This window comes from Canis aureus, chromosome 21, assembly GCF_053574225.1.
Source record: "Canis aureus isolate CA01 chromosome 21, VMU_Caureus_v.1.0, whole genome shotgun sequence".
Lineage (NCBI taxonomy): Eukaryota > Metazoa > Chordata > Mammalia > Carnivora > Canidae > Canis > Canis aureus.
The window spans coordinates 4,203,480-4,217,878 of record NC_135631.1 but is presented as its reverse complement, the minus strand read 5'-3'; the positions used below and the strand labels follow the sequence as shown (position 1 = coordinate 4,217,878).

Genomic DNA, 14,399 nt, shown 5'->3' with positions numbered 1-14,399 from the left:
CCGCCTGGGAGCAGTTGGCAGGAGTATTGGGGCGGGAGCCAGGGTGCATCCCAGTCACTGACCGCCCCTGTCCCTCCCAGGGCCCCAGTGCCCGACGTCGCAGAGTGAGAGCAACTCCTTCTGGGATGCCAGCCCCTTGCTGCTGGGGAAGCCCCCTCGAGGTGAGTGTAACAACGGGGAAGGGACAGAGGCGACGAGGGTCATCAACCATCAGCTTAGCTTGGTGGAGGTGGAGGTTGATGTCCGCATTCTCCCCGCCCGGCGCAGAAGAGGACAGCTCTGAAGAGGATTCAGATGAGTGCCGCTGCGTGAGTGGCCGCTGCGTGCCCCGGCCCGGCGGTGCGGTGTGCGAGTGTCCCGGTGGCTTCCAGCTGGATGCCTCTCGTGCGCGCTGCGTGGGTAAGCGAGCGAGCGGGGCGAAGGGGGCAGGGCAGGGGCTGTGGGGGGTGGGGCCAACACCCAGGCCAGCTGCAGGGGCGTGGAGGGGCACACTAACGGGGTTGCGTGCTCTGGCGCCCTTGGTGAAGCCCGCACCTGTCGCCCTCACTTCCAGACATCGATGAGTGCCGAGAGCTGAACCAGCGCGGGTTGCTGTGCAAGAGCGAGCGCTGCGTGAACACGAGTGGCTCCTTCCGCTGCGTCTGCAAAGCTGGCTTCGCGCGCAGCCGCCCGCATGGGGCCTGCGTGCCCCAGCGTCGCCGCTAACGGAGAGCCACATCTTGGCCATCAGCGAGGGGCTTCCACCTGACCCTCTGGGCGAGCTCTGCCTCTATCATCTGCCGCAACTCGGGGCTTGGACCCAGAGCTCTCCAGGGCCCGCAGACCCCTTCCTGTGCCTGGAGTTCCAAGGGCATCTGTAGCGGGATGCCACCCAGGTCACAGGCGGAGATTGGGTCTGGGGCACTGGCGGCTTCCTCCCAGAGGGCATTTCCTGGAAACTGATAAATCAGATTGTGCCTCTTTACTCTTGGCTTTTGAACAAATCGATGTTCACATCTGCGATGGGCATGGACTCCACAGGGCAGCACCAGACCCAAGCCTCCTAGGAGGGGCTACACTGAGCCCAGCACCGGGGTGTGAAATAGAATTTATTGTGGCTCTGATTATGTACACGTGAGATGTGTCTGGCCAGGGGGCCAGGCTGGCATGGTTTGTACAATAAATACATCTGTGGGCCTGCTCTCCACAGCTGCAAGCGCCCACACCGACAGTTCAATCCAGCTTGCGGGTCCCCAGCTTCATGGGACCCTTGGCTGCCTTCTTCTCTGCGCGTTTGGCCTCCATCTCTCGCCGCCGCTCCTCGCGCTTTTTCCGGGCCAGCTCAGCCTTCCCTTGCCCTGGGAGCAGGAGGAAGAGGTGGGCTGAGGGCTTCAGGACCACAGGGGTCTCGGCTTCCCAGCGTGCACCTGCCCAGGGTCCGCCCCGCGACCCCCCCCCCCCCGCCCGCCACTGCCACCCCTGCCAGGGGAAGCACTTACGGCTCTCTGTCTCCAGACCCTCCCAGTTGTCATCGCCCCAAGAATCAGGTCTCAGCTGAAAGGGAAGTGTGGCTGGAGTGGAGGTGGACTCCCAGCTGAGGTATACCCCAGTCTGTACCCTCAAGTGGATGGGTGCCAAGTACCTGGGTGCCAGCCTCCCGTCGTGCAGACATGGCAGCAAAGGGATCACCTTTGTCACTGGGCTCCGAGCCACCCCAGTTATACTCGCTGGCCAGCCTTGTGCCCTCAGGGGGCGGTTCTGGGGGACTTGGCTCCTGCCAGCCCTGCTCCCATGAGCCCTCGGCTTCCCAGCTGCTCCAGTCTGACTCAGGGGATTTGGGGTCCACATTGCTGGTCTGCAGGTGGAGAGGTAGTGCCTGATGGGATGGGGGGGGAGCTGACCCCCCCCCCCAGGAACTCCCCTGCCCCACCCCACTTACCTGCCCACCACGGCTAGCCTGGCCCCCAGTACTCCAGTCTTCCTGCTGGGCCAACACAGATTCGGCCTCCTGCTGCAGTGTGGGAAGGAGAGCATGACTATAGACACTCCAGCCCCCACCCAAAGGGCAAGGAGCCTGCCAGCCTCTTCTCAGCCATGGGCTCCACCCTTTCTTCTTTTGCATTCCATCTCATTTGCTCCTCAAGCCTTGTTTCCCATCTACAGAGTGGATGTGCCATCATTCCTCCGAGGCTGGGGAATGAGATCTAGCAGTTCCACACCCCTCTCCACAGCCCTGGGCCAGAGACTGCTGTCAGCAGTGGAGAGGTCTGCCCCCATTCCCTTCAGGGTAGCTCTACTCCATAGGCCTGGGAATGGCCTCTCCCTACTAACCATTGGAGCTACTGGGGGAAGGATGGGGAGCAGAAGAGGGTGAGAAGACCAATGGGCTGCCCCCAAAACCACCCACCTGGACTTTCATTTCCAGCCCTGCTCCCAGAGGCCCTTGGGTTTAGTGAGTGTCAGCTGCCAGCTCTTATACACCAGGGCCACTCCATGACATCTACTTACCAGGGATGCTGTGCAGAGGAGGCCAGGCATGACTCCAGCCAAGCTCACCTGAGCTCTTTGAAGGCAGCCTATAACCTCTGAGCTAGAGTGGCCTGAGGAGACCCTTTCAGCCTCACTCACCTCCAGGCTGCCCCAATCTTCATCATCCCATCTGTCGGCAGCACTGCTGTCCTCCGCTGTGTCTGTGCTCTCCTCTTGTGTCTCCCAGTGGCCTGAGGTTGTGGACGTGGCAGGGACAAGGGTGGGGGCCAGGGCAGGAAGTCCTGAGGAGCAGAGGATCACTGAGCTCCCATACACTGGAGCCCAGAAAGGTCTCAAAACAGGGAGAGATTGCTGGGGTAGGGGGGAAGGTAGGGAGGAGAAGACCCTGCCCTGTCTCCCACGTCCCCACCACCACCCCCGGGGAAGCCAGACAGTAACAACTCCTCTGAGCCCTCTCAGTCACTGATGCAGCCCTGGGGCACTCACCCTCAGGTGTGGGTCTCTGGGGGATGTTGGGCTCAGCCGGGGCAGCTGTTGGGTGCGCACGGATCAGCTTGGAGGTGAGCGAGGAGACTCCTGTCACAGCCCAGCCTGCCCAGCTGGCTGCGGCTCCTCCCATTCCTGGGCTGGAGGCCGCATGGACATCCTTTTCTAGACAATGACGAGAGAGAGAAACAGGTATAGTCACCCCAGGGCCTCATGGGGAAGATGACAGGAAGGCAATAACTGACACGGAGCAACTTGTAGTGGCCCTCTCTTCTCCAGACCTGTGCACCCGCACCCCATCTGTGAGATGGGAGTGGGGTGGGTGAGGAACAATGGTGTCAGGTCTGCTCTCTGGGGTTCTTCCAGCTTTTAGATACTCCAGGGAGGTGGAAGGGGGCCATGTCAGGTGATAGTCGAAGATGTGGGAGAAAGAGGGAACATGAGTGTGGGCCACTCACCCACTTCAGCCAGCTGGGTGGGGTCCTCTGACACAGACTCCAGTTTGGACAGGAAGCTTCGAATGGCCTTGAAGGCCTGTGGGGTAGTAAGGGGCAGAGCTGGGGCCTCCAGGGTTCCCGTGAGCCCACCAGGCCAGCTAGAGCCCAGATATCCCCCGAGCCTCAGCTCCAGAGCCCGGGCCCAGCTGTGCCTCACCTGGTCTCGCACGGATTTCTCGGGATCCACGGTGAGGCCACAGAGCACAGGCAGGATCTTGTGGGCACAGTCGTTCATCGAGTAGAGGTTGTGGGTGGCAGCAAAACCCAGGACCCCCGCCACCCGGGAAGGTGCAAAGGGGTCCTTAGTGGCACGGCTGAAGGCGGAGGTGAGGACCCTGTGCCTAGTCTGGGAGGGGCAGGGGAGAGGGCTCCTGAGTGTGGGGTCAGTCCTGGGACCCAGAACTGCCAGACCTGCTGCAGAGCAGAGGCCATCCACAGGCCCCCTGACCCCAAGTCTGAAAAAGATGAGCAAATCACTAACAAAGGAGGAGAATTTTTACTTAAAACTCCAGCTTGGCTTCTCCCAGTTCAGTGGGTTCATGATGCCTCAGGACCATAGGGGCCAGAGCAGCGGCTTCCCTGGAGCCTGTGCCTCTCTCCCCACCTATACCATTGACATCATTCATTCATTCATTCATTCATTCATTCATTCATTCATTCATTCCTGCTGTCTGTGCATTGCAGTCGTCTCCATTTACAAACCCCGGCTGAGGGAATGCACATGGGTCATGGGGCCAGGCAAGCCCAGGTTCAGTTCCCAGATTCACCACCATCTACCCCTCAGACACTGGGGCTGGGAGGATGTCAGCCCCTGCACAAGGAGGCCTAGCCCTAGAGGATGCTGGGTCCTGAGACAGGGACAGAGGTCCCAGGGCACTCACACTGGCATTGAGGTAGGAGCCGATTTTGCCCAGGCAGACGGTAGTGTTGCAGCGAATGGGGCCCTGTTCATCCTTGGCCTGCAGCCGCGCGAAATGCTTCATCAGCTCCACATTGAGGTTGGCCTCGTTCAGCTTTGGGGCCAGAAGCAGCATGGACTGCAGGGTGGGGGAATGTGGAAACTGTGGGCCACAGCCAGCAAGGGTCACATGTAGGAGTGGCCTCCTGGGAGGGTGCGGAGGCCAGTTGGGACACTGGGCTCTGGCAGGACCTGCCAAAGCCCTCCCAAACCTACCTCCCTCCTGGTCCTGGCCCCTACCCAGAGTGTCAAGGAAGGGGACACTTCTCTGTCCCCTTTACAGCAAAATCTCCAAAGTTTGTTCACATTCTCACCTCCCATCACTCCCCTTCTGCTCTCTCTTGGACGCACTCGATTCAGACTTCCACAGAAACACCCCTGTACCACACTCTACCAAGTGGCTCGAGTAGAGGTCACCAGGAACCTCCATGTTGCTAAATCCAATGACCAGTTCTCCATCCAAACCAAAACCATATCTGATCCCTCAGCAGCTTTGACACCCCCAAGATCTCCTTCCTCCTTGAGACTTCCATCTTCTGGCCCTCCAGGACCCCACCCCCCACTCCTGGTTCTCCTCTGACCCCAATGGCTGCTCCTTCTCAATCTCCTGTGGATGAGACTGTTCAGACCCCCAGATCTGTTCCCCAGGCCTCTTCTCTTCTACCCCTCACGCTACGTGATCTTACCTCCTTTGTGGCTTTAAATGCCTTATTAGCGGACAATACCTAGGTGAGCACCTCCGGCCTAGGCTTCTTCCTTAAACTTCATACATGTATAACCAGCGGCTGAACAGACACCTGCACCTGCCCAACTTACGTGGCCAAGACCAGACCAACCGCTTCCTGTGAAACTGCTGCTCCCAAACTTCTTGATAAATGGCAATGTAACCTTGCAGCTGCCAAGGCCAGAAACCTCAGAGCCACACTTGGCTCTACTGCCACCCATCAGCATATACTGTCTGCCCCACCTTTGGGATGTGGTCCCTTCTACCTGCTACTACCGTTCAGATGGGAGCCACTGTTACCTCTGACTCTGCCTCTCTCCCCATTCCCCTTCAGCTATGCTAAACTTCCTGCTGCTACTTCACTCCAGGCACAGGCTGGCCTCAAGACCTCTGCACATGTTCCTTCTACAGGGAGCACATTTCCTCCCAAGCACCCTGGAGCCTGATCCCTTGCCTCTTTTCCTTAAATAATACCTCCTTAGCAAAGTCTTCCCTGATCGCTGTTTTTAAAACTGCAAACCCTTCTCTTTATACTCTGTGACTTTCTGACATATCCTTTCTTTTCCTTATTTTTTTTTTTAATATTTTATTTATTTCTTTGAGAGTGCAGGCTTGGGTAAGCAGGGGGAGCAGCAGAGGGAGAGAGAGAGAAGCAGACTCCAGGCTGAGTGCAGAGCCTGATGTGGGGCTTGATCTCAGGACTCTGAGATCATGACCAGAACCAAAATCAAGAGTCAGGCTCAACCTACTGAGCCACCAGGAGCCCCCTAACATACCTTTTCTAATCCAGTTTACTGTCTGGCAAGCCCATTCCCTGTGACCTCAAAAAGCAGCTTCCCAAGACACACTGCATCCCAGCATGGGGCACAGGGCTGGGCATAGTGAGATGCTCAGCCAGGGTCTGCTGTACAGAGGACTACAGGCCATGCCCACCCTGCAACCCCCACCAGCTGCTGAGCTAAGCCCAAAACCTGGACCAACATGCAGGATGGTACCTGCCCCTCCCAACCTGCTCAGATGCCCAGGCGAAAACCAAGGCCTCTGTGTCCTCATGTGAGCCCCATTCAAGACCTGGAAAACCAGGGCTTAGCTACCTTGACTGTCTGCTCTCGGATGGCAGGGTTGGTGTCCAGGAAGCCATGTACAACGTGGGGGAAGATCTGTGTGTTGACTGTTGGCTCATCAAGGTACTGGATAAACTGTTCCATCTGTGGTCCAGTAGGAGTGAGAACACAGTCAGCCCTTCCTACCTGACCATGGCCACCGGCCCGTTTCATGGCTCAGTTATTCCCTCTACGCAGCCAGTGGCTAAACAAGTGAGTCTCCTAAACCCTCCAACTGGCATCTGGCCCTTCTCTGGCCTTGGACCTCGTGGAGTGATGAGGAGAGCCCAGGAGGGTACTGGGAAGAACCAAGGACTAGGAGCTGGAAGGTCTGGCCTCTGGGCCTGCACCACACCCCTTCTTAGAGCCTCCACTGTATTTTCTATAAAAGGGGTTATAACCCCGACCCAGAAAGTGGCAAGGGGAGAGCTAGCATGTTTGGCAGTTAGACAGAGAATGATACCTGGGAACCTCTAGGACTTCCTGGCTTATCAGATGCCTCCACCCCCGATCCCATAGATTTGTCTGATACTTCCAACTGACCTAGAGTTGGCAGGAGAGACACTATACTATCCCTACTCTAAATGGCTAAAGTGACCAAGCCAAGAGATTGGATGGCAGGGGTAGGGCCTGCAGTTTGGGCAGGCTGTGCCTTCCCAAAGCTGCCAATGAGCCCTGTGATTGTCTCCATTTCCTAAGAGCCTAGCCTTACCAGTATCTCACCTGTGTGTACTTAGGGAAAGGTTTCTGGGGTGCTAGGGTGGGGGCTTTGGCTACCTGATGGGTGCTGGAGGTGAGGCAGGGGTCTCCCCAGCAGCCAAGGTGGGGTCTGGGTTGGGTAGAAGGGGACAGGGTCTAACTATAGTCCCTACCTGCTGTAGGAGGCGGATGCGCATGGCCCGGTCAGTGGATGAGAACATCTTGACCACAACAGGGATGATCTTCTGCTGATACTCCTCAGCGTTGAGAAACTTGCCCACCTTCAGGAAAGAGCAGGAAGAGGGAGCTCAGCTACTTCCATAGAAGTGGGATGACTTTACTAGGCTCACTTACTTTCCTGGAACTCCCTGCTGATTTCCCAGGGTGGGAATGGGGTGATGGTAGAAGGAGTCAGGCACTTTCCAGCAGCTCCTCTGCCCATACTCCATCTCAGGCAGCCCTGCCCTTAACCTTTCTGGGTCAAGGCAGCCTCCCAAGAGGTTGATGAAAGCTCTGTGCTCCTCCCTATAATCAGGCACCAATATACCACATGCACACAGAATTCTAAAAATAATTCCTTTTTTTAAAAATCTGTTATTTTGTTTTTAATTATCCTAAGCCTTATCACATAATTTACAAATTTGTGCTGATGATATATCACCTCTATTTTAACCCTTCTAATGACTTGGCAAAAGCACCATTACCAATCATACATATATGGTAATTCTACAGTAGTGTCTTTGAATGGCTGTTTAAAAAATAATCCTGAATTATAACTTAGTCTTGGGGATCCCTGGGTGGCACAGCAGTTTAGCGCCTGCCTTTGGCCCAGGGCGCGATCCTGGAAGCCCAGGATCGAATCCCACGTCGGGCTCCCAGTGCATGGAGCCTGCTTCTCCCTCTGCCTGTGTCTCTGCCTCTCTCTCTCTCTCTCTCTCTCCCTCTTTCTCTCTCTCTCTGTGACTATCATAAATAAATAAATAAAAAATAACTTAGTCTTGATTTAGTAAAGAATTCACAAGCCAAGTCTGCTGCTTTATCTTGTCACACCGAATTTTAAAAGCAACTGACCGTACAGATCATCTGTAAAATGTGAGACGTGTTAAATATTCTTCATTTAATATTACCACATAAACCACACTAACATGCCTTTCATTAAGCAAAAGGCAACATTTAGATGCAGAGAATTTTAATTAAATTGGCATGGTTAAGACCAAAAAGATAAAGTGGACACTGCCAGCTTATCTTCAGTCCTTGCCTCTAACAGGCAAAGCAAAACAACTTGAAACACAGCCGAGTCTTGCTGTTCTGAGACAGTGAAGGGATTTCCTCAGCATTTAAATACATTAATATAACCAGTTATATAAGTTTAAATATAAAACCACTCTCCTATAAGTTTAGAGATGGCATTTACCATCACTGTGAAAAGCTGAACATCAATAATCAATTCCAATCATACTTTTAGAAGGGGGAAACAGTGACAGCACTTGCTGAACCAGAATTACTATCAAGTTCAAAAAGCTGATTATATGCATTTAACCACAAGCCAGCCTTATTTAAACCAGGACTGTCCAAAAGAAATATTCTATCAGCCATTCATGATCTGAATTCTGGTCTTTGAGACCCATTTGAATATGGTACACTTAAATATCAAGTTCAGTCTTTCCTCCATCTTCTTAATGTCAGCAAAGATCATTTTTATTCCAGGAATGTGCTTCTTGGGATTCTGCAAACACTCCATCAGTGTCTCCTCTCCCCAGGTGGTACCTTCATTCTGGTGGGCATCCTTGTAAGAAAATCCAGGGGCTTGACCTGTCTTTCACCCAGATAAACCACAGAGATCTGGCCCAGTCCTGCGCTTGCCTCCCTTTCCTATGGTATGGCACTGGGCACACCTCTGAACCAAAATCTTCTTGCCCTTCTCACCATCACCCATTTTTTTTTAAGATTTTATTTATTTATTCATGAGAGACACAGAGAGAAAGAGGCAGAGACATATGCAGAGGGAGAAGCAGGCTCCATGCAGGGACCCCGATGTGGGACTCGATCCCAGGTCTCCAGGATCACACCCTGAGCTGAAGGCGGTGCTAAACCGCTGCGCCACTGGGCTGTCCCCATCACCCTTTTTTAAATTGTTCTTTTGTCCCCCGGGAAATGAAGGTGCCCGCTGGCAAGCTGGATGTCCCTCTAACTCTAATTCTGTAATTTCTGGAGATTCCCAGCCATACAGGATTTGCTTGCTGTCTTTCCCCCCTCAGGGGAAAGGGTTCTCCCAGGCTAGATAGAGTAGGGAATGGCAGGTGCCCAAGTAAGAGTGGGCTGGGGTCTGAAGAAGGTGGGGAGGATCAAACCCCTAGAAGTCAAATGAACAGAAGGCCAAGTGGTCAGGAGAGAGGACGGAAAGTGGGGTTGGAAACTAGAGTGCACAAGTCAGAACAAGGGCGTTGTCTTGGGGAAATGGAGGAAGGTCTAGAGGCTCTGAAGTAAGGGGTTTTCGAAAAAAGAATTTTAGAGGCATAAGGTTTCACCTCCTCAAGGACAAGAAGTCCCCACAGCCTCCCTGAGATCAAGTGGCCCTGGGTAGCTGAACCAATGAGATATCAGCAGTAGCTCCTCAAGTGCATGCGTGTGTCTCTGTGTGTGTGAGCGTGGTCTGCCCCCTGTGTATATGTGTATCTGTCGTGCATGTGTGTGTGAGTATGGGTCTGCCGTGTGTGTGTGAGTGTACACCTGCAGTGTGTAACCAGGCTGTCCCTCCCCAGAGCCTTCTCTTTTGCAATGGACACCCACCCAGCCCCCGCCCACCTTGAAGAGCGGTGTGAGGACCACGGCTCCCGCATTGCCAAACTCGAAGGCGGTCAGCAGCTGGGGCAGTACCCTGTGCCGGCAGAAATCCTCAGGGAAAGAGTCTAGGCTCTTGCTCAGCTCTTGGAAGAACTTTTGCTTCTCAGCCGGCTCTTTGATCTGGGGGAACAAGGACAGAACACAGGTAGGAGTTCAGCGTCATCAGGCCATTCCTCAGCTATGGGCAAGGACAGAGGGTCACCAGCCCCCACTCCGAAAAAGAACTTAAGCTTATGAGCTGAACTGGTCCGGGCTCAAATCCTTGGGCAAGTTCCTCCATCTGTGAAATGGGTTAATAACAATACAACCTCACAGAACTGTTGTGCACAGGAAAGCTGCCAGCACAGTGCCTGACACAGCATGGGTGCCTGGTCAGTGATCGTCACTCCCATCACTGCGCGTGACCTGTTGCTGGGAAGCCAGCCGCCTGGGGCATAGGCCCTTTGTCAACATGGCCTGTTCTCCTCCCAATAACCCAAGGTGTGGGTACCATGAACCCCAGCACAAGGATGAGGAAACTAAGGCTCAGAGGGGAGAGGGCTTAGTCCCCCCATCCCCATGGCTCCAGCTGGGTTGGTGTTTGTGGCAAACTGAGGGGAAAGCAGGGATTAGGTGCAGTTGACCTCCAAACCTGGTCTTCCCACTGAACCCAAACAGGCCAGGCTGTCACCTCAATGATCCCCCAACCTCCTTCTGAGGCCATGATCCCCACAACTCACATTTCCTGAGGATAGACTACAGGCCAGTCAGAGTGATATACTAAAACTTTTACGCAGGTTAAATAATCTCGTCACAACTTGATCTAGATGCCAACATAGTCCACGTTTAATCCACCAAGAAAGCTGAGGCACAGAGAGGACAAGGAATCTGTCCAAAGTCACATAGCTAGGAAACAGGGAAGAGTGTGACTTGGTGGTCTGGTGCCTCCACTGTGCTGCACCTTGTGAAGAAACACTCATCCCCTCATGTACAGGCAAGGAGGCTGAGTCTCAATGTCACTAGCCAAGAGTGACAGAGCAGGGATTATAACCTAGTTCTGCATGCTTCCAAAGTTCCTTTTTTTTTTTTTTTTTAATTTTTATTTATTTATGATAGTCACAGAGAGAGAAAGAGAGAGGCAGAGACATAGGCAGAGGGAGAAGCAGGCTCCATGCACCGGAAGCCCCATGTGGGATTCGATCCCGGGTCTCCAGGATCGCGCCCTGGGCCAAAGGCAGGCGCCAAACCGCTGCGCCACCCAAGGATCCCGCTTCCAAAGTTCCTGAACTCACAATCATACCTTCATTCCCCCAAGCCACCGCCTGGTGCAGAAGAGCTGACCTCTGGCTGGGGAGGAAGAGGACCTGGTTGGCACCTGAGCAGCCCAGTCAAGGGTGGGAGGGAGGCTTCGTGCTCTGACAGCAGGGCTCGTGGGGCGCCAAAGCCCAGAGGAAGACCCAACCACACTCAGGGTTGCCTAGCTAAGACCCCTCCCCTGGTCTGCCCTGTGACAGGAAGAGGGGCCCCCTGGCACTGCACTCCCACATTCTCCTCAGGACTGGCAGACACAGCCCGTTTCCTATGGAGCACATTTTTTAAGAAGGGCAGCCTGGCAGAGTCAGCCATGTGAGAATTCCATGTAACAAAGATCCTGCCATCCCCACACTGCCCAGGAGGTACGGGGCTCGGCGTCTCTGGTGCCTCTGCGCCAAGATGCAGCTCAGGTTCCCCCCCGCTCCATCATGGTCTGTGCAGGGGGCTGTCACTCTTTTCCCGCTCCAGACTCTCTGTCACCTTTCTGTGTGCCCCACACATGGCCAGGTCAGAGCGGGTATCTGGGGCTGAGCCTTCCTCCTTCATTCCCTAGAACCACCTACCGGCCAGCAGAGACTACTATTATCCCCATTATACAGACCGGGAAACTGAAGTCTAAGGAGATTAAGCCAAAGATTCCTTCCTCACATCTTTCCATGTGCTATTCCCCCTGCCTGGAATATTCATTCCCAGTTATCATCCCCATGGCTCCCACCTTCCCACTCTTCAGGTCTCAGCTCAAATGTCAGCCCTGAGAGAGCCCTTCCCTGGGCGCCCTGACCCACTATTTTCCTTCCTGGTACTTACCCCTGTCCTGGGGAGTTCAAATTCCCTTATTTATGTATTTTCTGTCCCTCTCCACCAGCTAGAATCCCCGAGAGGGGGTACCTGGCCCATTTACTCCCTGCTTGATCCTTGAGGGCAGGGATCTGGGTCTGACTCCACCCCCACCCCACCACCCCCTGCCACAGCACATCGCAGCACTGGGCACAGCATATATCAGAGCCAGGGCCACTATGCACAAGTGGTTACTGGAGTGCCAGGGGAGTCCCTAAGTACCTACTATGTGCCAAACACTATGCTGTGCACTTCAGACTCACTGAATCTTCACCGAGCTCCTCTGAAGTAGTAGGTACAATTATTAGTAACAAGTGTCAGACAAGTCACACAGTAAGAGTCAGAACCAGGGTCTAGACCCAGAAAGCCTGGCTCCATAATCCATGGTTGCCTCCCAGGGTCTAGTCATGGGGGAGCCCACAAAGTGGGTAGGGAGGATGGAGTGAAGAACCCAGGACCAAAGCCCAGGATGGGCTGGAGGGCTCACCTGAATCTCTTCCAAAAAGAGGTTGGTCTCCACAAAGCGGTTGTTCATGAAGCCGCCAGGTGCCCGGCAGTTCTGCAGGAAGCGGGCTGGGTTGGGACGCACCTTGGGGTTGGCTCCAACTAGTTCACAGTAATGGGGCACCAGCGATTTGGGGATCTGTGGGAGAAGGGTCAGTGGCAGGGCAGGGCTGGTTGGCTGGCAGAAAGGGGCTGGGGTTGGGTCAGACACTCACCTTCCCAGGGTTGCGCAGGGCAGCCGCCCGAGGTAGGGGCCCATTGAAGACTTCCCAGATGAGGCAGCCCAAGCGCCACATGTCAGCTGACCTGAGGCAGGGATCAGAGCTGCTCCAGGCCCTGCCACCTGCTAGTACAGGCCTCCAACCTGCCTCAGGCACCAGACACTAACTATATGGCAAACCCTGAACTACGTCCCTCAGCTGATCCTCTCATCGGCCCTGAGAAGCAGGGTTCATTAGTCCCATTTGACAGATAAAGAAAGTGAAGCTCAGAGAAGGAAGGACATCCACCCCACATCACACGTCTTTCAAACTCAGAACCACCAAAACACACCCAAAGCCTGTGTTTATCCTGCCCTACCTCTTGGAGGACCCTGGTTCCCTCCCCAGCTGGGCAGCAGGGGACAGGGGAGTGCCAACTAGTTGAGGGGTCCTGAGACTACAGGAGCTTCCAGAATAGGGTGGGCTGGGGCATGCTGCCCCCAGTCACCCACCATTTCTCTCTAACTGCTCTGCCACTGCCATCAGCCAACTCCGGGGGGTCATACTGCTCAAGTTCGGGGACCCCCTTCCGGGGGGGTCCCCCACCATTGCCCTGGGCCGAATACATGTAGTCCAGACCCCCCAGCTTCCACTCGCCGGCACGGTCCACGAACACGGCAGCCATGCAGATGTTGTTGTGGATGAGGCTGCAGTCATTTACCAGGAAGCTGAGGGCTTTCTGGGGGCAGAAGGAGCCATCACACTCCAGCAACTGAAGTCCCCCACCCTGCTCTCATCACCACTGCCCCCCACCTCACCACAATCTGGTGTAGGCCCCAGGAGAGCTCCAGCTCCTTCAAGCCACCAGCCTCCGCTCGCTCCTTGAGGTACATTCCCAGTGGGGTCACTGCCTCTGTCACTACATGGAGGCATTTGTCCGTCTGAAAAAGGAGACATGGTGTAAGAGGAAGGGAAGATGAGGGGCATGGGGAGACAGGTGGAGAAGGGGATCAAATTTGCGGGTGCTGAGGCAGGAGGGTGGAAGCGGGAAGGCATGACAGGGAGACTGGAAGAAAGCGAGGGGGCAAAGACGGGGCAGCGCCCTGGGCGGGTACCTCCAGCCCATCGATGTAGGCCAGAATGTTGGGGTGCCGGAGAGTTTTGAGGCGCTTGAAGGCAGCCTTGGCCACCTGGGTCTGCTCATCGGCCCCGGGCTTCACGTCATACACGAAGATGGACACCGGGCTGCCTGTGGCCTGAGGGAGGAGGGCAGAGGAACCTGAGGGATGTGGGCCGGGCCCAGGCGACCACGCCAGCTCCGAGATGGTCCCCAGAGCTGCCAAGCGCGGGGGGAAAGGGCCGCCGCCAGTCTCTCCCCAGGTCAGCCCTCGGGGCCTGAGTCGCGCCCACGTGACCCCGGTTCCGTCCGCCTGCCGTCCCTCGGTCCTCCGCCCGCCACGTCGTCACTGACCGTCCGCCTCCCGCGGCCCGTTGCCCCGGAGGCTCCGCAGCCACGTCAGGCGGGGCGCGACGCGGCGGGGCCGGCGGCGCTGACTAGGCGAGGCCGAGGTCGGCCACGGCCTGCAGAGCGGGGCGGTGCTCACCTTCTTGCGGCCGCGGTGCAGGACCCAGGGCCCCGGCGGGCCGCCCTCTGGGGGGTCCGGGCTGAGCTCGAACGGGAAGTCCCGGACCGGGTCCCGGGCAAAGAACCACATTGTTTCCGCCGCCGCCGCAGGCTGGGGCGCCTGTGCTCCGGGTCCTCAGGCCGCCGAGCCGGGGGCGGGG

At 55.8% G+C, this 14,399-nt stretch overlaps 2 protein-coding genes across 13 annotated transcripts in view; one reads left to right on the top strand and one right to left on the bottom strand.

Moving 5' to 3' along the window:
• LTBP3 (latent transforming growth factor beta binding protein 3) overlaps positions 1-1,220 on the top strand; it is a 17,585-nt gene extending 16,365 nt beyond the window's left edge. For all 5 annotated transcript variants that reach the window (XM_077862396.1, XM_077862393.1, XM_077862394.1 and 2 more), the window contains 3 exons: positions 81-161; positions 268-399; positions 554-1,220. In XM_077862396.1, the coding sequence (XP_077718522.1) occupies positions 81-161; positions 268-399; positions 554-705 (365 nt within the window). In that variant the 3' untranslated portion in view covers positions 706-1,220. The remainder of the gene's footprint in view (positions 1-80; positions 162-267; positions 400-553) is intronic.
• Positions 1,076-14,399, bottom strand: SCYL1 (SCY1 like pseudokinase 1). Of its 8 annotated transcripts, none has more exons than XM_077862397.1 (18): positions 14,219-14,399; positions 13,730-13,870; positions 13,433-13,555; positions 13,127-13,353; positions 12,630-12,720; positions 12,398-12,553; positions 9,742-9,900; positions 7,110-7,217; positions 6,229-6,342; positions 4,334-4,489; positions 3,610-3,798; positions 3,414-3,489; positions 2,956-3,120; positions 2,608-2,750; positions 1,919-1,990; positions 1,622-1,855; positions 1,479-1,533; positions 1,076-1,337 (listed from the first exon to the last, which is right to left on the bottom strand). In XM_077862397.1, the coding sequence occupies exons 1-18, from the start codon at positions 14,327-14,329 to the stop codon at positions 1,213-1,215; spliced, it is 2,445 nt and encodes an 814-aa protein (XP_077718523.1). In that variant the 5' UTR covers positions 14,330-14,399; the 3' UTR covers positions 1,076-1,212. The 8 variants fall into 8 exon arrangements, with proteins under 8 accessions (XP_077718523.1, XP_077718525.1, XP_077718524.1 ...); XM_077862399.1 differs by having other exon boundaries at positions 1,622-1,834; XM_077862398.1 differs by having other exon boundaries at positions 1,919-1,987.

Bases quoted from the DNA above. Each gene is read 5' to 3' on its own strand.
- SCYL1 (XM_077862397.1), bottom strand. From the start codon at position 14,329: ATGTGGTTCTTTGCCCGGGACCCGGTCCGGGACTTCCCGTTCGAGCTC. The intron at 12,721-13,126 runs GTGGGTGACTGG...TCCCTGCCTCAG, and splicing joins AGAGCAGTTAGAGAGAAATG to GTCAGCTGACATGTGGCGCT. The intron at 4,490-6,228 runs GTAGCTAAGCCC...CCCACCCTGCAG, and splicing joins TCCGAGAGCAGACAGTCAAG to TCCATGCTGCTTCTGGCCCC.